Here is a 22,877-nt window from a genome sequence, read left to right as displayed (position 1 = left end):
ACACGACACTTTGGCTTTTTACGAAAACGTGTTTCAGATAAGCACACATTATAGAAATATTGATTCTAGTGATACTGTACCAATTTAGTGTTATCTGACGGTGCTTTTTTTTCTCTCAACCTGTAAATTTATGGTCGACTAAAAAAATGTTTACCTGCCCACCGGGTTCTAAAAGGAGGTGCATTTTGACAGAGTTCATATACTATGTACATAACATTGTAGTCCTATGGATCTAATCATAAATCGTCTATGATCCACCTCTGTCAACACAGTCACACTCCATTTTCTTCCATCACCAAGCTCTCAAAGCCTCCTTGTCAGCTGTTATTGCAGAAACCGCAGTAGAGCTCTGCTCATCCTTCACATCATCCATTGGTGTCCTCTTCTGAGCTCCCAAATGTGTACTCTTCTCGTCTCCCATTGGTGCACAAGCTGGTGGCAGAGGTCGAACTCGGCCCAGGCACCGGCAGCGACGAGCTCTGCATCACCCCAACATCAAAGATCCATCCCTGTTCCTGTACTGATGATTTGGAAAGGGGCTATTTTAGAATCTAAAGAATGCATTAAATACTTTTCACTAAAACTGCACAACTTCAAGAGTGCAGCTCTAGATTGAATATTGTGTAATTTTAGGTGAAGCCCCTGGCCTCAAAAAATATTCTACAGTTTTTCTCTGTCTCTTGCAACTTTTTTTCCCCCAAGCTTCAAATTTGAGAGATTTTATCTTCCAAACTTTAAAATCAAAGGCAATAATTTTCACGTAGAGGGGCTTTGAAAGTGCCAAATACAGGGGAGTTTCAAATGAAAACAATTCATTTGATCTAACCTTTTTCTTCGACCTGGCCTCGCTCGGTTTGCGTGCTTTTCGCGTCCTAGGTTGCAAAAACAACCGCCAAATCCACCTCATCAACCATATTGCCGGTCTCTCCATCAAACATGTCCGGTGTGATATCCTTAGCCATGAGGCTCTCCTCTACAACGGCCATCCGCACGGTGAGTTGATCCATGCGCATCATGCCTTGTGGCGCCTTCTGCTGTGCCTCCAGTGTTATGATGACGTTGCACTCGGAGTGAGGCGGCACCATACCTTTGTTCGGTTCTATCTTATACTCATAGAAGGGGTTCGTAGCCTGGATGTCGAAGCCAATTTGGTCATCCCTCTCGTTGGTGAGCTAAAGTGTGCACGATGTCTGCTTGTTTGGCTCAAAGGAGAAAGACAGCTCGAGTGGGTTGAAGCTGAGCAACTCCCAGGGGTAAGGTTTTATCTGCAAGAAAAGAGCTTCATGTGGATAACCACGCATGGAGAAATTTAAAGAATGAGTGACATAAAGTGGTTTGTCTCAGATATTGGAATGGAACTTATTTTCGGGTTTGGAATTTGAAAGACAAGGTTACATATAGCACACGGAAAATATGACAGGTTCATTACCCCAAAATTTTCAGAATCATTATTTCGTAACTAAAAACACCTAATTACCTGGTCACCCATAGATTCCTTAGCACTACTGATATCCTCGTCCTTGGTTTCACTTTCATTCAGCACACTGACTATATCCCAAATGAAAGGTCTTGTTTCCGAGTCTTCTGCCATGCATCTTACAGCAAGCTCAATACATTTAGTCACTTGTTGGTATCCCAATGGTGGACACGTCGCTAATTTGTTCCACCTGTACCTCCATCTTCTAAGTATCTGCCATTCCAGACAGGTTGTTTACAATGTTATGAACAATCTTGAAAAACAATAACAATATGTAAAGCTAGTAAAATAGATTTTGTATAGTCCATCTAGAATTACGAGTAAAACAGTCCTTACTTTTTTAATATTAGGGACCTCCTTGCCTCCAGTCACGATTTCTTTAATTATGACACCCAAACCATATATGTCTGTCTTGAAAGATACCTCTCCACGGAGTAGGTACTCTGGAGCACAATAACCCCTACATGAAAGAATGATAGTTCAATTTATTACGGCATAAATTCCTTTTGGATGTCCTCCTAATGCATGACTTACAGAGACATAAAAAGTTCTTTAGTGACGGCTCGGGATATCCCATCAAGGTGTCTTGATATACCAAAATCCGTAATCTTTGGCACCATGAGATGATCTAGCAGTATATTGGAAGGCTTCAGATCCATATGAAGAATACACTTTTCTAGGTGAAGATATTGCAAGCCCTCGCAAACTCCTTTAATTATTTGATAACGTGTATGCCACTCAAGCCCTTCCAATTCATCTGTAGATACATAAAAACGTGAAATTTTCCAATCTTTTAGTAATGCATACTGATGCATTCATAATGAATGATGGATGATCATCCTGGTTTGCCAGATGTATAACCTAGGATCAATGCACCGTGATAATTAGATGAGAAGTAATGAAACAAGAGAAGAATTCATTCATACGTACCTTTAAGATGCTTATCAAGACATCCATTACTGATATACTTGAAACAGAGTAGCCGCTCTCTCACTTCGGCATAAATATACTTTACATATGTCCCTGGTCCTTGCAATTTGATGGCTTGGTTCTCTGTATTAGCACAAAAGCCTAGAAAACGTACTATATTTGGATGCTTTACATTCATCAGAAAATTAGCCTCGCGATAAAATGTCTCCTCTGCGATTGTCTGGCTGTTCAAAAGCTTCTTAACAGCAACACTCCCGTTTATAAGTGATCCCTGTTTAAATTTTCTAGTTAGCACATCAATGAGCTTCTAGAGAAAACAGTCTTCTAGGAAAAAGATTATAGGACTAGGGATTCAGAACTTTACTTTGTAAACATTTGCAAATCCACCAGAACCAATTTTTTGTTCATCAGAGAAATTCTCCGTGATGTCTTGTAGAAGAGCAAATGGTAGATTTGTTGGCTCGGCGTTTCCGTCAAGTATTATATCATCCAGGATATTGTGTGACAGAGTTTTCTTGCTAATAATATATTGCACTTAAAAAAGTCAGGCCCAGGACAAGCTAATTTCCATTCCTAATTAAACGGAGGAAACATTCTTTGATACAGGGTAATTTACTCGTCGATTCTTACTTCACTAACTCAAGTATGAAAAACTGAAAATACAAAATTGCCGAGACTAATGCTTTCCAAGAAACTAATCCTTTCGTGTTCTCTGTTAATAGCGTAGCACCTGAGTTAATACTAGATGTTAATTGACAGGCTAATTAAGTGCAGTAGCACCTAAGCTAATACAAGATGCTCCATGTGGCATTGCGGTGGATTATAATCATCCAACTTGCAAGATGACAATAATAATAAAGATAATAATAATAAATAATATGATTATCCTATCTGCATTATAACTTTTTGCTTAACCATTTTTGTTTTCTTCATCTTCTAATTTTGCCGCAACTTTTTAAATCGCATTAAAAAGGACAGAAATGTGCAGAAGTACAACATCAAAGAGTACAAAGATGGGTAGCACAATAGCAAAAACAAACTGATCGAGTCTAACAGGTACATACCTGCTCTGCTTCATTATGTCCCTCACCAACTCATCCATTGAAGGAGGAGAAAGAAGCGATATGGTGCTGCTCACCTCACCCAAATATGCATCTGCTGCTGAGAAATGCTCCTCCACCTCTGAGTCCAAATTCTCACCCGAATCACGACCTAGTGTCTTCTTCATAAACCACCTCATCCGTTCGTGTTCTCTGTTAGTAGCACATAAGTTAATGCAACTACTAGATGATAAACGATGAGTAGCTGTATCTGCTGCTGCTGCACACGACAACTCTGGTCTCTTGTTCCACTCGTTCCTTTCATCTAATTGCTGCTGCGGCTGCAGATACAATGCAACAAGATATATATACTCATCATCTCAATTTGCCCAACTCATCATCCCTTGAAGGGATCGAAAGATGAACCGACTGATGTTGTGCTGCCCACCTCATCGTCGTCCAAATATGCGTCAGCTGCATACCTCCTCGTCTTCGTCGTCGTCGCCATCTCCCAGAAACCCTCCACATCTGAACCCGAGTTACGCCTAAGTGTCTTCATAAACCACCCATCCTCTTCGTACTCCCTGTTAGGAGGAACTAGCACATCAATAGGGCACAGGCGAGGTAAGCGACGGCCAAGTGCAGCAACCGTATACAAATCATCCAGCCTCTGGAGCTCGTTCCCCAAATCGTCCACTAATAGCTGCTGCTGCTGCTGCGGCTGAGGATACAAGAAGATGCTCATGAACTGGTCAGTGCGAATCCCAGCTCCAGCATCATCGTCGTTGGAAGAGATGCCAGACTCCAGCAACATCATCATGTTGGACACGTCACGGCCATTGACCACCTCGACCATCGTCGTCCCTGCATCTAGACCCTTGTCGGGTTCTTCAGCTTCTTCCTGGTACTTGATGATGACAGGGCCGCCATAGAGCTTCCGCATCTCGGCGGCGAGGCGAGCGTAGGTCGTGTGGCGCTGCAGCGTGACGAGCGCGGCGGGCTCCCATCTGGAGGACTTTGCATGATGCCGCCTCCGTAGCGGCACATCAGCTTGACCATGCGCGGACGACTAGTACTACTCTTGACTGCAGCCATGGCATGTGGTCTGGTGGCTCTGTAATCAAATCAACAAGAAGCTGCATGCAGATGCAGTGGTCTGGATCGAAAACGGACTCCAAATCTGTTGAATCATGAACAAGACTGATCAGCTGCCAAAAGAATTTAAAACTCTGGCTCGTGAAAGCACAAAAGGAAGAATGAAGGAAGGAATTAAAAAATCTTTCGGTCCAAATCGAATTAAAAATGCAACCCACGGGGAGGCATCTTTTGAACAGATTAGTGCCCCAAATTTAGTAGAGTAAGGCCACTCCCAGTTAATTAAAAAAATGCAAACCCCCAGCTCCCGAGGAAAAGTGGACTTCTCTCTACCTGTAGCTAACAGGTGTTCAATAAGTTAGGGCACTCACGGCGCACCTGAATCTTAAACATGTATATCTTGTGTATTAAAAAATTGGTACATATATACAACCATCGCAGTGGTTTTGTTTGTAAGTATCTATACGTTGTATCTAATTTTTTTTATTAGTAATGCGCATGTTATGGTTGCAAAAGCTAACGTCTTTTGTGGCCCTTGTGTGTGCCTGTGGTACAAAAGTCTTGGGGGCAATACATCGAACACTTGACGGGCCATGCAGCAGGACCCAAATTTTGCAACGACCTGCCCTGAGCTGCAATGTAAACTCTCTCGTCCCCCTACCCATGAAGCACCTGATCGATGGAACGAATAGAAAAATAAACCAAGCTCTCAAGGAAATTAGGGCAATTTCTTACTTCGATTGAAGCACCTGATGGATGGAGTGAATAGGCAGATCGATCGATCTCTGAATCGGGGCGGCGTCTTTAACGGTGGCATACATACAGACGTACGTCGCCCGTTGAGCGCGCGCCACGGCCTGGTCCAAGACGCCAACGACTAGGAGCTCAAGGTTGGTGCACATCTTGGCGGCGGAGGCCTCGATCGGCACCGTATGTCCAGCTCACGGTGCGAGGGGAGTCAAGGGGGAAAGAAAAAGATGACAACAACATGGTGATATGGTTTTATATTAATATTACCGCAACTTTTTTTAATTTCGAAAACCAAATTTTTTTTCGCTTTAAATTTCTCACAAAACCACAGTTTTGATTAATTGTATCTAGAAACCATAAGTTTTTGGACGGTTCTTCCCAGAAAACATAATTTGACATATTAAACAGTTTGACATGATTCCTGACCGATCTGACTCATTGTCGGGTGTCACCTGTCACCTCCTGATCCGTTGCATTTGCCGTGTAGGCTTTTGATCTGACTCGAACCGCTAAATTAAAAGCCTGCGTGACAAATGAAACAGGTCAAAATTGACACCTGACATTGTGTCAAATGGCTTTATCTGTAAGGTCAGAATTTTCTGAGAAGGTCAGCACTAAGAGTTGTGGTTTATTGAGAAAAATAGTCATAACTGTTGTTTTGTGAAAAACTCGACGTAATAAAAGTGTATTTTCATCATTATTTTTTATGACTTGACTTGAAATTCACCGAAATTTGCCAATATGGACCCTTTGTCTATGTGAAAATTAGCTACCATGAACACTGCTGCAACTAAACATTTTTTTTAGGGGAACCCATGAGCTTTATTAAATCACACTAGAAAGAGTACAATCAACCCGTAGGCTGTGAATAAAAAATTGAGGGCTCGCGTCCAGCCATACAGTCGACACCTCATTCACCCACGCGAAACGCGCACTTTCGTGAGCGACTGCATTAGCTGAACGCCGAGCAAACTAAATAGAAAAACTAGAAAACTAAAAACTAAGTTCACTAATTTCACTTAAGATAGGAGCCACCATGGCTCTATGATTCCTCCTCTCCAGCAAAAGACGAACCAGCTTCGAACAGTCCGTTTCGATGATGATGTGATCAAAGTGTTGGTCACTCGCGAAGAGAACCGCATCCCGCACAGCCAGTGTTTCAATTATGAGAGGATCTGTGATGCCCTGATACAAGCGGCACCACACCCCCCGAAAGCCCACGGAGTCTGTTGCAACTCCGCCTGTAGATGCACGACCTTCCTCCGCTCGAATTGCACCATCAGAATTAAGCTTAATTACTCCAGGGCCTGGACCATGCCATGTACAAAGCGGACAAGAAACTTTGGCCTTCTTCTTCTTTAGGATGTTTAGCGTTTCAGAGACAAACTCTATCGTGTTCGCCGGATTGTAACCTTGATCGCCATGACTCCATTTTTTTCGTGACTCCCAAATGGCTGCCATGATTGAGATTAACATTTCTCTATCCCCTCGAGCGAAACATGATTCACACAGAATATCCCAAGCCCATGATCTCTGATGAAGTTGCGGCAATTTCAGATTAAGATGCTCTCTTGCCGCGGACCAAAAGATCTGTGCATGAGAACACTCGATCAGCGCATGGAAAAGGGTTTGAGACCCAGATTGCTGCAACTAAACTCTGAATCTATCATCACGAACTACAAACTCTGAATACGAAGTGTGGGCAACCATAACTAAGTGCGTCTGCAAGGATGACATTCCAGTCCATTGGGCATGTGTACGGACAACTTGAAGTATATAGAAATATCACTTCTTTCTTCTTTTAAAGGATACATGTTAAATATGGAGTAATGGACATGTCATCTGTCCATTTGACATGTTTCCACATACATACCAAAAGCTTTTGTTTTTTTAGCAAATTTCCTCATGTGCCATGTTTGTGGAGAATGTGTGGATTTGTCAAGTCAATGTTAAATTTGACCTGACTATAACATGTTCGCAGACAAATGGTTGGATGGCATTGATTTTGACATGTCCCGTGGGGTTACTTTTTGTTATCCGCTCACGAAAGCAGACGGATAGTATAGATTTAGCGAGTCCCCTTAAGCTGCCCAAGAGACTACATGAGTCCCCTTGAATTTGCGGACGCGAATTTTCAGCTCCCGGGCACGTCCAGCCATCAGAACGATTAGTTTGAACCGTGGTGGGCCAACCTGGAGGCAATAATTCTGGAAAATGCGGAATACGGACCCAGCATATCTCATTTTAGGCCCAGTACGGGGTCGAAATGGCACAGGTGACACCTTAGACGGCCCAAGTCTCGCAGGCCTCAAATGAATGTCTGCCCCATCCGGACCCTCAGATCCTCCAAGGCTCCAAGGCGACGGCGCCCGTCCTCCGGCGGCGAGTCCTCTCCCCCTTCCCGATCCCAAACAGGCGAGATCCCGTCGCCAGCGCGCCATCGGTTCCTCGGCCCCTGCAGATCCGGCGGCGCCCGCCTCCCCCCCCTTTGCCACGACCACTGCACCTCAATCCCGGCCACCACAGCGGCCACCTCTTCCCCCGACGCTCCTTCTGCTCACCACCAGCAGCAGCAATAGCAGTGGTCGTTCTGCTCACACCTGCCGGCTCCCAGGGATAGCAACGCTTCTTCCTTCTCACACCTGCCCGCTCCCAGCAACACCAAGAAGATTTTTGTTGTGACTTTTCTCTTCTTGCCATATAGTAGATTTGATTTTCTCCGGGCGTGATTTTGGTTTTGGTTCTGGTTCTTGGCGATTATTATTATTTCTGCTATGTATACCAGTTGTCTGATTGTTGGTGGCGTGAATTTTGGTGAGATTTATTCAAGTGATTGCTAGTTTGCTACTCTCTCATATCAGGTGATTTCTACTGTATATACCAGTCGTCATATAGAACAAGTAGTATTATTTGTCGAGCATGTAGCTTGGTTCATGTTTTCTGATTCGTTCTTACTTCTTACTGAGATATTTATTTTTTCCTAGTTTTATGCCTAATTCATGGCGTGTGCATGCAAAGCATGTTATTGGGTCTCTTGATTTTTCTTTAATTCCATCTGCACACTGATTTTCAGTGGAAGTCACCTATACTCTTGTTCTTGGTTCTGTTCAGTGTTAACTGGTGAGGATTTTGTGCACAAAAATCATTGATCTGCCGCTTGTTTATTCCTAAAAGGTCAATTTCTCTAAAACTATGATTGTGTTAATACTGACTACTGTGCTAACCCGGGTATTTGCTTTGGATAATTTGGATCTGCTCACCTCGAATCCAAAGAATTAATTCTTAATTGTGAGTAATGAACATTTTATTCATGACGTGTTTTATCTGAAACGAAATGAACTCTGATTAAAGTGCCAGGAAAAAAATCCGTGCTGGCAGATGATATGGGCGAAATTGGGTTGATCTTAATATCACGAACCCGAAGAACATGGGCCACGAAATTTAGTTTCATGACTGCTCCTTGGACCCAAAAAAAGCAAGAGATGGAAAAATGTGTGTTCGTCAAGTCCCGTTGTTTAGATTCTGGATGTTGGCCCAAGAAATAGTTCTGTTAGGTGTGCCGAAGGAAACTGCACTAGCTATATGGTCCAGATCGGCCAGAACAGGTCGTCAGAAGCTGTGCGAAATCAAAACAAACGGGGGTGCTTCGAATATGGTGTGCCGGCTGACAGGGAGTTGGGCCAGAGAGCCGTTGAAGAGTTCGAAATACGGATGAATACAAGATGGGCTGGAGCAATACAGGCGGGGAGGGCCCAACTGGACTGGATCCCTATGCAGACTCTGCGGAGGTGATAGCCAGCTAGCAGTAGCTCGGGACCCAATTGGCATTTTCGTGAATTTTAGCCATAACAAAAGAGGACCAACTGCATGACCATCTCTTGAACCTCAACCCCGACGTCCACAAGCAAAACTTCTCAGGAGTTCTTCTTCTTGTTCTTCATCTGTTGTTCTCTTCCCCCATGGCGTACAAGCCGGGGGCGGAGGTCGACCTCGGCCCCGGCAGCGACGAGCTCTACATCACCCCCAACGTCAAAGGTACCAAGCCAGGCCACCATTCTCACCTAGAGTTCACTTCTTCTGTTTGCAATTGCAATGCTGTTGAAAAGTTGAGAGGAGATTTTTTACTCGCGAGCAGAGTGCTCCAGCAATCCTGAGCGTCGGAGAAAAGAGCAGTGGACGATGGATCCTGCTAACTGACGAAAGCACATGACCATGTGGACGGAAACAAACGGAGTCGCTGTGTTCCCGTTAGTACTTTTTATGGATGGGGAACTGTTCGATCCACAGGAACAGAAGGGAAATAGTACTTCTCTCTCAAAAAAAAAAAGGAAACTGTATTATATATTTACAGACGAGAGAGAGATATTAATGGCCAGCCATGCGCACATAGTACACGTGACACATGTATGTCTACTGCACAAACACATGATATTTACGGTCAGCCATGCATACACACACAGTACTATGTGTAGCAGGTGTGCCCGTGCGTTGCTACGGATCAACAAAATCACAAACTATTTATTTTTATTTTCTGTGTAGGCAACTCATGGCGCCGTGTGAAAAAAACTGGAGAAAAAGAAAATAACGGGCAGTGGTATAATGATTGTAATTTTAACAAAGCTAACATACGGTGGCGACCGTACCATCTTCACCAACTCCAATTTAGTATATTGGTACAGATACTAGCAAAAGAACACGTGCGTTGCTACGGAAACCGGAAAATTGTATCAAAACGTCAAATTAAATGTTGTTGTGTTTCATGAGCTTATATGTATATAGCGATTATGATATGTTTATTTTCGTGGGCTCAACTCTGGTCTTTTTCTCTTTTTCATATATCTTATTTTTATATTTCTCCTTGCCTTACTCTCCTATTACTCCTACTTCGTGTTTTATTTCTCAAATCTCTTCTCCTAATTTCTCGCTCTCACTCTGACTATCATCTCCATCCACCATGAGTGCAAACTCCTTCTCTTCCCGTGCTGATTCATCCTGCCACCGAACATCACGCCTCCATGCACGACCGCCCGCTTGTGCGCACCGCCTCCGCCCGTAGATTCCCTCCGTCCATCCACTCCCGCGCGCCGTCTGCTCCCACTTGCCGCCCGTTACGCTTGTGCGCCGCCCGCCTGCGCCCTCTCGCAGCCTTGTCCGCCCGTTCCCTGCGCCCGCTCGCCGCCCCACATCGCGTCCGGTCATTGGTCGCCGCACGCCACTGCCGTCTAGAGGGCCTCTGACGGCTCGCACCGACGTGGTCCTTGCTGCCTTGTTCGAGGCCACCGCCATCCCGGTCTCAGGCTCATCCCATAGCCGTTCAAGTCCCGCGGGGAGCCACCGGCACGCAAGAGGCGGTGGAGGCGGCGGTCAGACCACGCGACGGAGCCGCGGGTCCGCAGTCGCCTTCCGCACACGGACGCCGCTGACGCGCACGAGCTGGTGGAGGCGACCGGTGGAATAGAGAGTGGCATAGATCCAATTAACCCTTTAATATATTGTATAGATGTGCATGTATGTCTACATACACACATGATATTTACGATTAGTTAGCCATACACAATATATATGGGATATGGCAAAGGTCAACACACATATCTGCATGGGCCAAACCTCAAGGTGCCATTAACGCGATCTCACACATCACCGTTACCAACCACGTGTCCACCGTTTTGCTTAATCTTTCTGCCAACCAAAATTAATCTCTCTGCCGTCCATCTAGGTGACCAGGTACGGCTTCAATTTTTTTTATGTCCCATCCTTCTCTCTCCCTCCCTCTCTCCCCCATCCCCTAAATCTTCTCTCCTGCTCCCAGAGATCCAGACGTGGATCTCTCTCTCTCCCCTAGTCTATCGTGCTTGGCAGCAGCCCGACATGGCCGCGAGGAGCAGCCGGAAGTGGAGAAGAAGGCGAGGAGCAGCAGATGAAGGACACCAGATCTCCACTGTCTCAAAGTTTCCTTTCCTGAACATATTGACTTTTTTTTTGTTCCTATCATGATCTTGTTTTGAGTCCGAAGGTGTATTTCTTCTTTTTCTGTGATGTACCACTGGGTTATGTTGTACCATTGGGTTAGTGTCAGTGTGATTGAGGAGGTACTTATCGTGTGTTGTAATTGTTTCTTCATGTTTTAGGCAGGGATCTTATTTGACGTGCTAATGTACGCAATAAGATTAATATGTACCATGGGTACATGACGAGGTACTAGGTTTTGACGATGCTTGTACTATGATTTTTGTTTGATCCACATATTATTGTTTGTTTTTGATGCTTTAGGCATTGTACTAATTGTTAATTTTTGACGATGCTTATGTTGTGATTTGTTTGATGCATATTAATGTGCATTTTTAGTGTTGTACATCAATTTGAGAAGGTACTTCTCATGTATTCATTTTTGCATGGATTGATGTACATGGATTTCATATCACAAATTGATAAGTTATTGTCATGTACTTGACATTTACCGCAATGTACATCAAATTAAGAAGGTACTTAAAATTGTTGAGGATATAAAATTGATGATATATTGTAACTATCCTAATGTACTTGACATGTACCTTGTTGTATTTGCTATGTACTAAAAAATAATGAGGTACTATTGTTGAGAAAGTACTTAGTACTTTTGATTGTTCTCGTACTTATTAATGAGTATTGTATATAGGGTACTTAAATTGATGAGGTACATAAAATTGATGACGTACTTGAAATTGAGTAATTCCGTCACGTTTAAATTTGATAAGGTACTTAAAAATTTATGTACAAAAGAAACAAAAATTGACGTACTTGAAATTGGTTATTTTTATTATCATAGACGACGATACATTTCATAGAATTTGTACTAAAAAATATTTATGTACCATCGTCTAGGATACATGTACCTGTCGTACTGTAATACGTACCAACTAGTCAAATTAATACAAAAGATATAAGTGGCCCTCTAAAATTATTGTACAAAAGAAACACATATATTAGAGAAAAAATTCTTGGTCTTTACGTGAGACCGTGAGTGGCTGACACAAAGGAGAGAGAATAAAGATAAAAAATTGACTGACACAAAGGAGAGAGAAGAAAGGAAAAGGTAACATAAAAAAGGTGTGACCTGACACAAACAGTTAATGACTCTCTCTAATATAACACAAAGTAAATTAATTTGATGGCCCCGGGTAAACGAGTGGTTACGAAGCTATGGGCAGATCGTGTTAGCGGTCACCGCATCCGCTCTCATCTGCATGGTCAAAGTCACGCACACACATATTTATTCTTAAGGCAGACACACACACACTATTCGTTTTTTGTTTAAGAAAGAAAATACTCACTCACTTGCAATGTGCTACCGCCCAAAAAATTCTGCTTATAGATCACATGTAGTGGACTCACTGCTGTCCACAGGTCGAATAAAGAAAATATGTGGACTGCTGCATCTCTCCTTGCTATTTCTCTGGCGCGATATGAGATCATGGATGGTATCGGTACAGAAGGCGCGATAATGGATCATGGATGGGATCGGTACAGAAAAATTGACGTGGCAAACACTGTAATACTTCCGTGAATCTGCCGTTTGACAGACGTTGGGCGCATGACGAGATGTGCGGTTGTTGATAAGGAGAGTAGCACGCTCGAGAGCAAACAAAGCTTTCCTCTGTTGAAAACTGTGTTCGGTTTCATCAGTTTCGCTCCGTTCTGTTCTTCAAATTCAGCTCCTCGCGTCGCCGGACTACCGGTGAAGCTCTTCGCGTGGGTGCTGGATGCGCCGGTCGTCGGAGCCGCCGTGCTCCACGTCCTCAAGAGGGAGAATCTCATCAATAAGGTCGGTCGGGTCGATGATATGATCAATACTTCTTGAAGAATTATTTTTTGGTCTGAATCATCATATGCTGCAGCACTGCAATGCGAAGCTGATCGTGGCCAATTTGCAGCTCGTCTCCGACGCCGAGATCCCGGAGCCGCCATTGTTCGCCCCAGCTCACACCTGCCAAGGTCAATTAATTTACTTCGAACTCATTAAACACAAAACTTCGATCCATAATAAGTATTTAAGACTTTGTACTAACTTAGTATAAACTTGTGCTAAGTTTGAAACACTTTTATGGCAGAGGGTGATAGGGTGTACCTTTTAACACTTGCACATACTTCAAACTCATTAAACACAAAAACTTTCAGCCCACAGAATCCGATCTAAGTCGTTCAAACAATACATTCCCATGATCTATATCCTATGAATAAAGTCAGACAAATGGGTTCGTATGCTCTGCAATCAAATAAATGGTGCAATTGTGCAATCAGGTTGATCTGAACCTTCCGATCTGCACCATGTGGCAAATATTCACGCCCGGAGCCAGCCTTTTTTTTTCTTTCTTTTTTCTGAAACTCCCCGAAATCAACCTCCGCCAATTTTCTTCCTCAATAGATCGATTCTCTGCTTTGGGGAATGGGGATAGGGATCGTCCCAGCCTCCAGGGCTGCGCCTCGCTACTGCTGCCGGCTGGCCACACTAAATTCCTATGTGCGCTCCCACACTGCCCCTGAAACAAGAATGGAATGTGGCCGGAATATAGGAATGGGAGCAGCTGCGAGACGTGGCCGCCTATAGGCTGGGACGATCGCCAGAGCCCAAAGCAGAAAATCGATCTGTTAGGAAGAAGATTAGTGAGGTTGATTGAAGGGGGGTTTTCAGAAAAGAGAAGGCTAGGTGAGGGGATGTTTTTGCAAAGATCGAGATAACTAGAGGAGGAGCTCCGGGCGTGATTATTTGCCACATGATGCAGATCAGAAGGTTCAGATCAACCTGATTGCACGATCAATCAGAAGCCCAAGCAAATATGGCCATCGACCATTGCCACGGTCCTTCACAAATTAACGATTTCCGGGTGATCTATGGAGATGAAAAGAGAGGTACCAACATACAATACGAAAGAACCTCAGGGTGCGAAGCATAAAAGAGTCCAGCACCTCTGCACCTTCCAGAATTTCTTTCTGAGTTCTCTCATCTCAAAAGAAAAAGAGTTATTTTTTGAGGAGATCAGATCGGAGAGCCCAGAAAGAAAATAAAAACTCGAAGAGATCTCCGTATCTGTTCCCCTCTCTCCCTCCCTCTGCCACCAACCATCTGCCTTCGCGACGAGGCAACCCGCCGGCCGGAGAGACGAAGAAGGAGAGCGAAGAAGATGTCGTCGGTGTTCAGCGGCGATGAGACGGCGCCCTTCTTCGGCTTCCTCGGCGCCGCCGCCGCCCTCGTCTTCTCATGTAACGATCCATCCCCCGACTCCATATCTCCTCCTTTTCCCCGAACAAAGCCGAGATTTTGAAGATCCGTAGGCGCTGGATCTTGGATCGATTCGGTGAATTCATGGTGGTGACGGGAGCTCTTGGTTCTGTCGGTGCGTTTTTCCGCAGGCATGGGGGCGGCGTACGGGACGGCGAAGAGCGGGGTCGGGGTGGCGTCGATGGGGGTGATGCGGCCGGAGCTGGTGATGAAGTCCATCGTGCCCGTCGTCATGGCGGGGGTGCTCGGGATCTACGGCCTCATCATCGCTGTCATCATCAGCACCGGGATCAACCCCAAGGCCAAGCCGTACTACCTCTTCGACGGCTACGCGCACCTCTCCTCGGGCCTCGCATGCGGCCTCGCGGGCCTCGCCGCCGGCATGGCCATCGGCATCGTCGGCGACGCCGGTGTCAGGTACTGTACTATACTTCGTGGCTTGCTGTGGCTGCTTTTGTTTTAGCAGTATCTCTTTGACTTTGATTCGGTTAGTGCCTTAGTGGCCCTGCATTATGGTTTGGTTAGTGATTAGCCTGGCATTAATTTATGTGTGGTGAGCATGATAGATCTGTTTGTTTCTTCTTGCAAAACTCATCTTACTTGCTTTTGTTGCTTAGTATTAATGTTGATAGTGCTTGAATTATATCCTTCAGTTGCTTTAAGCTTTGAGTAACTTAAGAATGGACCTCCTACAATCCTACGTGATGTGAATTGCTGGATTATTCTGTACTTAAATCCATGTGATCTAGATGGTAGTAAAGTCTCATAAAAAGTCCTGTGTACAATGATGTTTCTTATCCTTGTATACACCTAAATTCTCTCGGGATATTATATTAACATAAACTAGATAAGGAAAACATTGCAGGTGTTTCTTGCAGTTTTCTCTTCTTACTTTGACTATTTAGTTATGTTAGTATATACTGGAGTATATACTGATATTGCACATATGTGGTGCCTTGTGGGCATCAAACAATAAGGGTGTTAATTTACGCTATTGTTTGCACTTTGAATCTTTTGTATCTGCAATATCTGATGTTTAAATGCTAGTTGCAGATTTAGTTCTAGTTCTGTTAGCAAGTCTTGAAATGAGCTTTGCAGATTTATTTAGGATTCAAAGGTATAATTCTTGTATTAGCATTTGGATTGATTGTTACATTTTTTATCATTGTATGGTTGATCAGTATGCCCGACTTCACAGTTTTCTGTTTTCCATCTCTGTTAATTGACGTCGTTCATATCGAGGCTACCCCCACTGCTAGTCCTGTACTGCAATGTGGTTTTGATCTGTTATGGGTTCCAATTGCAGGGCAAACGCACAACAACCAAAGCTGTTTGTGGGCATGATCCTCATCCTCATTTTCGCAGAAGCGCTGGCCCTCTATGGCCTCATCGTGGGCATCATCCTCTCATCCCGTGCCGGCCAGTCCCGCGCAGATTAGAAACCTTCCTCTACCGTTCCACGGTCACCCCGCAGGCTACATTCTTGAAAAAAAGTGAAACTTCGAAAAGTTCTGGTTTTGATGTATTAAGGAGGAGAGATTTGTAGGTTAAAGGAAGGTGGCACTTCCAGTACTATTTTCTTCCTGTTTTGGATCCTGGTGGTCCCTTGCTGTTCATGCAGAGGATTTTGGTGGAATAAGAACATGGCGTTGTAGCTAAATAAGAATACTATGGTATATTATGTTCATCACTTCTTCCTACTCTTATGTCTGGGAAACAAAAGAAGAATACTATGGTATATTATGTTCATCACTTCTTCCTACTCTTATGTCTGGGAAACATTAGTCTTATTCAGCGCGATTGCAAGAACAATTGGTTTCTGCTTGGATTGTTGTATTTTTTGTGGGAGGAAGGCTATTTAGTTTAACTTCCTCAAAGTTGAACTAAATTGGAGCCTCATACACAAAAAATGTATGCGGAGAACAACAATACAAGGGTCTAGCCACAAAAATTTGCAGCAACAATTTGGTAGTGGCTATAGGATTCTGGTGGTTTCCTACCAACTTCTTTTGCGTACTTGGGTGGCAAAAACACCAACGCAAGTTCTCTTTGTTGCTACAATGTAATGTAAGTTAATGGCAAAAACACCAACCTTTTTTTAGGCAGCAAACCAATCAAATCAAGATTTGTTTTTCCTCTGTTAACTGTTACGAAACACATCTGGAGATAACCTACTCAGAAATAACAAATATCCGAAACCTACATATCCAGTGTATTTTATTTAGTAGCAAGTCATATGTGACTCATGACAGCAAGATTCAGAGATATTCCATCAAAGCTGACGCTGAGCTGAGAACAGGTATCAAGGTATGCTTGCTGAAACGCAAGAAATCACTAATTCCACATTTCAGGTTCCAGTATCAAATGTGCATGGAGCACACAAGCTTGGCCATCTCACATACTGTCTGTTTCATAACTGTCCACTGTTGTATTCACAGAACCTGCGGTACGAAACGTCGAATGAAAGGGGCGGATTTCGTTCTTGCCAACAAGGAACACTAGCTGTACAGCTGGGCAAGATCCGTCCCGTAGCCCTTCTTGATGACCTCCCTCTTGAGCTTGAGGGCCGCGGTGACGAGGCCCGACTCTGGGGTCCATGGCTCCGTTATCAGCTTGATCCTGGCTGGAATCTCAAACTTCTCCAGTCGCGACTGCTTACCAGCCTGAACAAACAATTCAGAGTACAATAAACCAATCACGCCATGCAATGTCAAAGTGACCGAATTTTTGGTCAGAATTGCAGGGAAATCACGAACCTTTACTAGCGACTGAAGAACTTCCTTGACAGCCACTTGCTTCTGGCACAAATCGGAAAGATCGGTGTATGTGATCCCTTGTTTCGAGGCCCAGTTTTCCAACTCGCTGTGCGCAGCTACGACAAGTGCAACACAGTAGTTCTGGGAGGGGTCAGCATGAACCATGATGTTGTCAACATATGGACTCAGACTCAAAGAAGCCTCCACCTGTGATTGTACAAGCAGTTAGATAGAGCCGATAGATTCTTCTTGTTTGACTAGAAAAGGAAACCTGCTCACCTTTCCTAGAGACACATATTCACCATGTTGAAGCTTTACTATATCCTTCTTACGGTCAATGATCTCGAGACAGCCATCTGGATGCAAACGCCCAATGTCACCGGAGTAGAACCACCTCATGCCTCTTTCGTCATCCTTAACAAGATACACATCGTTACAGAAAAGTTATCATGGCGTAGACTGCTTTGGGGTAATTATTTAAAATACCTTGTAGACTTCGTTTGTTTTTGTCTCATTTTTGAAGTAGCCTTTGGTCACATTTGGGCCTCCAATAACTATTTCTCCACGAGGCATTGGTGAATCAGTTGTTAAGTATCCACCTTCGACCCAGTCTATCAACTATCACGCATAGAAACAGTTAAAAATTGTGTTAGGGAAAAACTGAATCACAATGAACAGGAGAAAGAAGCATAGAACTGGATGAGCAAGGCCAAAATCCACTAACTGTTAACAGGTAGTTTTATTTACGGAATATTGTGTGTTTCTACCTTAACACTGAAGAGTGTTTGTGTGTGTTGGGTGGGGGTGGGGGGATACAACTATGGGGCACTAGTAGGACAAAAAGACAAAATTGCTACTCCCTCCGATCCATATTACTTGTCGAAATATTACATGTATCTAGACGCTTTTTAAACATAGATACATCCATATTTGGGCAAATTTGAGACAGGTAATATGGATCGGAGGGAGTATGCTTATTAAGTAGACTAACTGCAAGGTTAACGATCTAGTAGTACTATTCACAGATAAATAACAGTAACAAATATGCATGAAAATAATAGATTTGCTATGGGCAATGGAACTTAGCCAAATTAGCATCTGATTAGGAAATAACAAAACATATCTTCTTCTTTTTCTGTACCTTAATGTATGAGCAAGATAGTGGAGCACCAACGCGACCAACAGATGTGTCATCGTATTCAGAGAATGTCCCACCAGCACATGTTTCAGTCAGACCATATCCCTGCCCTATTGGAGCCCTGTAACAGCAAAACTGGCAATAAATTTCTGGGCGTCTAAATAAGATGTAAATTATAATTGAAATGCATGAAATTCAGTCTCAGCAACTAATAGTGGGCAATATATATAACTTTTTTTGTGGGAGGGGCTGATATTTAGTTCAACTCCCTCCAAAGTTAAACTAAATACCAGCCCTCCCACTAAAAATGCAACATTCCAAGCAGGGACTAATTGGTATCAACAGCAAGAACTGAATATAACTTTTGAAGGAGAAGAATTGAGAAGCTATAGATCTCACCCAAGGCATATGTTGATAAATCTCTGAGTATCTCCAGACAGAGGAGCTCCACCTGAAAGTATAAAGCGAATCTGTCCTCCCAATATTGCACGCACCTTCTGGAAGACGAGCACATCCCACAAGAGCTTCTCTAATCCCCATGCACCAAACCAACTTCCGTTAACAGCAGCGAGCCGACGGCTGTACGCGATATCAAATAGTCTCTTTGCTAGACCACCCTTTGCATCTACCTAAGTTAATCTCAGTATGGACGATATATCAGTAAAGACAAAATAACAGAGAAAAGCAATGGATGATGGCATTGTTAAGGGCAATACATTTTTTCTTACGCCGTCACGAACACGGTCAAGTATAGCAGGTACAGCAGTCATAAGTGTTGGCTTCAGTGCAGAAGCATCACCCTGAGTTCCCCTTTTAATTTTATTTGATGTATCATTCAGGGTCAAAGGTGACCCATATCCTATAGAAGCCCCAACAGCCAATATAACCGTCTAAAACACAATTGTATAAAAGGAATTAGCATTGATACACCAAAGATGCGAAATAGATTGACATGCCAATATGTCACATTATGCCTACCTCGGCGGCCAACTCAAGGATGTGTGCTAGTGGGAGGTACGCCAAGTAGACATCCTTCTTGCCAAGTCCAGGCACAATAGTCATAACAGCTGATACTGTAGCCAGGACATTGCGGTGGCTCATCATGACACCCTGCGAAAAAATGTACAAGTGAGAAAAATGTACAGGATCTCAGAAAAGACATGCACAGTCATTTATAATGTACATAGAGTCCTCCGACATGACTACGTGAACACAGGCAAGACAAAGAAACACCTCAGATCTGAAGGTACAACACACACAAACAACATGCTGGACTCAGATTTGAACAAACCTTGGGCATTCCAGTGCTGCCACTTGTATACATTATTACCGCTGTATCAGATGGGAGAGGCAAATTTGCTTGGACAGGTGTTTCCAATCCTAACCTCTCTACCTCCTCAAATGACTCCACTCTCCATCTAGTGCATTGTTTAGCCAAGGATACTTCGCTTGAGACACCTTCCTCATTTATGTAGACAACATGTTTCAAAGTATCAAGTTGACCATTTATATCAATAAGCTTTTTCAACTCTTTCCGTCCACAGATCACCGTGGTTACTTCAGTCTAAAGAGTCAAAACAAGAACAAGATTAGCAGATCGTACCACAACAACACAAATGTGAGGTATGGTTTATACTGATAAAATGGATATTGTGCACAAACAACTCAAGAAATAATATTAAAAATGAGATGCCAGCATTCTGGTGCCTACGGCAAAAGAGAATGCTTTAAAAAAAAATTCTTGAGATTCTGTTATTACAAGAATGTACAACATGAAATAAAGTTAAGTTAACCAACCTCATTTAGTGAGTGACAAAGTGCTCCTTCCCCCAAGGAGGCATAAATGGTGACAACTGTAATATTTTGTCGGAAGCATGCCTTGCAAACAGAAAAAGAATAATTGGTTAGAGAACTTGCAAATGGTTTACAGCTGAATGTTAACATGATGTAAATAACAAAAGCAAATAAGATTCCTTAAAAACTTATATCTCCAGCATTACTACATATATTTTTCATATTAAGTTCATCTAGATCGCTAATATTACTCTCTTTCTTGCCATGAAAACGTTAAAATTTATATGCAATGGACCCAATGGTGATGCTGGAAATTTTGGTTGGTAATTTTGGTGCGTGAGTAGAGAGGTTACCTGCAGCGCCATCTGCCACTCAGCCTGAGTATCAGCAAAGATAGCAACACGCTCATCCCGCAGGTGACCAATTCGCACAAGACCAGATGAAAAGTTGCAGACAGCCTTGAATGCTTTACTGTAACTTTTCCACTCATACTGCCCCAAATGGAGCTTCTCAAAGGATCTTCCATCAGAAGCTACCTCTGATTCCCTTGAAATCAGTTTCCTTGTGCCAAGCAGGGGCATGTGGACATACTGCTTGCAGGATTGCTCGAATAGCTCCGCGAGTGTGAAAATCCCATCCCAGTGTGTTTCGACAGGCTGTTCGAATCGATAGTTACGGATAGCATGGCCAGGCTCTCCACCCACATCAACTGGCACTCCCCTTTTCCTTTCAGCCTTTCTCTTGGTAAACAGAAGAGATGCCACAAAAGGGACAACAAAACCGATGAAGTAAGGATTCATGTTTCTCGAAATACAGCCTTAATACTATCTGCAGCTCAAGGAATATCGATATTGATTCGCAGAGGTCTTGAAATGACAAACCTGAAATAATTCTCCCATGAGGTGAACTGTTCTCCAGAAAAATGTGGTTTAGGTAATATAATAGCTAGAAATAAGTCAGCAACACTGTCAGTGGTTTGATTCACTTTCTAATCTATAATTTAGTTAGAAAGCTATAATTACGAAATGAAATGACTGCACATGTAAATTCAAACCCTGAAATATATTACAGTACTCCAACAACCAGCTAGGGGAACTTCAGTTCTAAAAAGCAGCGGTTTTATTCATCACAAGGAAAAATCACTACAAGACTCAAGAGAGAGGGGGGTCAGAAGTGTATTAGCAGAGCAGACCATACATACACACTACAGAGAAGACAACGAGATCTGATCTGGATCATCCTCCAGCACCTTTTCGCTACTCAAAATTAAAAACAAAGATCTGCTACTACAAACGCATTCTGCTATCCAGGCTAGAAAAACCTGACAATTCGAGCAAGCAAATAAGCAAGGTCACATGGATCCCAAAGAATCGAACGGGAAACAGCACTAGCTAGCTCGCCGCTAGCTGCATGCGGCTAGCTGTTCTGCCTTTGCTAGAAAATATATTCTTGACCTGAAATTGTTTCTTTGGCTCGCAAACATTCCCCCCTTCTTATTCTTTTTCTTTATTTTTCTTTAAGGATACTAGATTCTGCCAATAATCCAACCCACTTGGTACAACGAGCGGGCCGGCAATCCCCCTCAATTACGCATAGAAAAAGAGAGAGGAGGGAGAGAGAGCAATACGTACCACTGTACCCGGTGGAAGCTTTGGGGGGAGCTGCGTGAGGGCAATGGTCGGCACCGGTAATGCAGAGAAGTAATGCAGGCGGCGGGGACGAGGAAAAGAAAGGAAATTGGCGGCGGCGGCAGCGACGGGGCGGGGCGGGGTAACCTACGGCGCACGCTGGGGCCTGGAGGGTTTTGGGATCTCCGCGATTTTGCTCGCGGACGAACAACACCTTGAGCTGAGCTGAGCTGAGCTGCCGGCCGGCCGGGTCAATGCAGTAGTCTTTGGTTTCTCCGCCCTTGCCTTAATTGTTTTCCGGCCGAGGTACTGTACAACAGTTATTAAGCGGCCCATAAATGGTTCCTTCATTTTTTGCCGAGCAGCGTCAGCCTATTTTATTCGCCACGCTGGGCAACTGTTTACAGTTTACACAAAACCCCTGGCAAAATTTCTCCCATCCCTCTAGAACCGTTTTCTTGTGAAATACCTACAGTAAAAAAATAAATCTTTCTGTGCCGACCGTGTCAGTGAGAAATTCGTGGCGACGACAACTGCCGGTGCAAAGAGTCAGAAGTGGTGGCGACAACTAGAGGTGTCTAGCAACGGCAACGTTGAGATTCATGTCTATTTTATTTTTTTTCTTAATAAAGGGTCGGTTAAGTGATGGTCTTGTTGTACAAAAAATGATGGCTTCAACAGAACTCCTTAAAACTTCCATCTTGTTTTCTTTTTCGGGTGCAAAACTTTCATGTTGTTAGTATGAACTTACCGCATGATAAGGATGAGTTTCGCTGGAACCTTAACATAACTGCTTGTTCCTGATTAAGTCGATGTACCAAGCCTAGGTCTATCGTGACGTGCTATTTTATATCGAGGTGTTGTAGATAATATTGAATGTGACTTTTAAACTCAAGATCTTCTTGTGGTTTTGCAGCAAGGGCAAATTTGCTCAATCTAAAGTGGCATGATAGCGTAAAAAATTGTTTTTGTCGCGAAAACGAGTCTATAAATCACATGACGTATAATCATTG

The 22,877-nt window shown here is 43.5% G+C and overlaps 4 protein-coding genes across 7 annotated transcripts; 2 read left to right on the top strand and 2 right to left on the bottom strand.

Annotated features, from left to right (window-relative positions):
- Positions 1-63: 63 nt before the first annotated feature.
- On the bottom strand, positions 64-4,871 carry LOC100844496 (receptor-like serine/threonine-protein kinase At3g01300). Its single transcript, XM_014902678.2, has 9 exons — positions 3,896-4,871; positions 3,472-3,788; positions 2,772-2,925; positions 2,408-2,678; positions 2,012-2,234; positions 1,814-1,937; positions 1,478-1,690; positions 827-1,265; positions 64-520 (listed from the first exon to the last, which is right to left on the bottom strand). Exons 1-8 carry the CDS (start codon positions 4,388-4,390, stop codon positions 1,173-1,175), a joined length of 1,890 nt encoding a protein of 629 aa, XP_014758164.1. The 5' UTR covers positions 4,391-4,871; the 3' UTR covers positions 64-520; positions 827-1,172.
- A 7,683-nt stretch (positions 4,872-12,554) lies between these two features.
- Positions 12,555-14,449, top strand: LOC112268793 (fatty acid amide hydrolase-like). 2 transcript variants are annotated; one of them, XM_024454923.1, is made up of 3 exons: positions 12,555-13,093; positions 13,203-13,263; positions 14,052-14,449. In XM_024454923.1, the coding sequence occupies exons 1-3, from the start codon at positions 12,863-12,865 to the stop codon at positions 14,141-14,143; spliced, it is 384 nt and encodes a 127-aa protein (XP_024310691.1). In that variant the 5' UTR covers positions 12,555-12,862; the 3' UTR covers positions 14,144-14,449. The 2 variants fall into 2 exon arrangements, with proteins under 2 accessions (XP_024310691.1, XP_024310690.1); XM_024454922.1 differs by having other exon boundaries at positions 12,568-13,093; positions 13,167-13,263.
- LOC100842593 (V-type proton ATPase 16 kDa proteolipid subunit) lies at positions 14,299-16,297 on the top strand. The gene is made up of 3 exons (XM_003577758.4): positions 14,299-14,529; positions 14,680-14,965; positions 15,855-16,297. Exons 1-3 carry the CDS (start codon positions 14,451-14,453, stop codon positions 15,985-15,987), a joined length of 498 nt encoding a protein of 165 aa, XP_003577806.1. The 5' UTR covers positions 14,299-14,450; the 3' UTR covers positions 15,988-16,297.
- Positions 16,298-16,662: 365 nt separating this feature from the next.
- On the bottom strand, positions 16,663-22,175 carry LOC100838033 (long chain acyl-CoA synthetase 9, chloroplastic). Of its 3 annotated transcripts, none has more exons than XM_014902676.2 (13): positions 21,868-22,175; positions 21,118-21,181; positions 20,590-20,976; positions 20,240-20,320; positions 19,734-20,006; positions 19,421-19,552; positions 19,159-19,332; positions 18,842-19,071; positions 18,446-18,563; positions 17,791-17,922; positions 17,584-17,718; positions 17,305-17,511; positions 16,663-17,211 (listed from the first exon to the last, which is right to left on the bottom strand). In XM_014902676.2, the coding sequence occupies exons 2-13, from the start codon at positions 21,133-21,135 to the stop codon at positions 17,047-17,049; spliced, it is 2,052 nt and encodes a 683-aa protein (XP_014758162.1). In that variant the 5' UTR covers positions 21,136-21,181; positions 21,868-22,175; the 3' UTR covers positions 16,663-17,046. The 3 variants fall into 3 exon arrangements, with proteins under 3 accessions (XP_014758162.1, XP_014758163.1, XP_003577791.1); XM_014902677.1 differs by having other exon boundaries at positions 21,118-21,143; positions 21,868-22,150; XM_003577743.4 differs by lacking the exon at positions 21,118-21,181 and having other exon boundaries at positions 20,590-21,117.
- Positions 22,176-22,877: the final 702 nt, after the last annotated feature.

This window comes from Brachypodium distachyon, chromosome 4, assembly GCF_000005505.3.
Source record: "Brachypodium distachyon strain Bd21 chromosome 4, Brachypodium_distachyon_v3.0, whole genome shotgun sequence".
Classification (NCBI taxonomy): domain Eukaryota; kingdom Viridiplantae; phylum Streptophyta; class Magnoliopsida; order Poales; family Poaceae; genus Brachypodium; species Brachypodium distachyon.
This window is presented reverse-complemented; position numbering and strand designations above follow the sequence as displayed.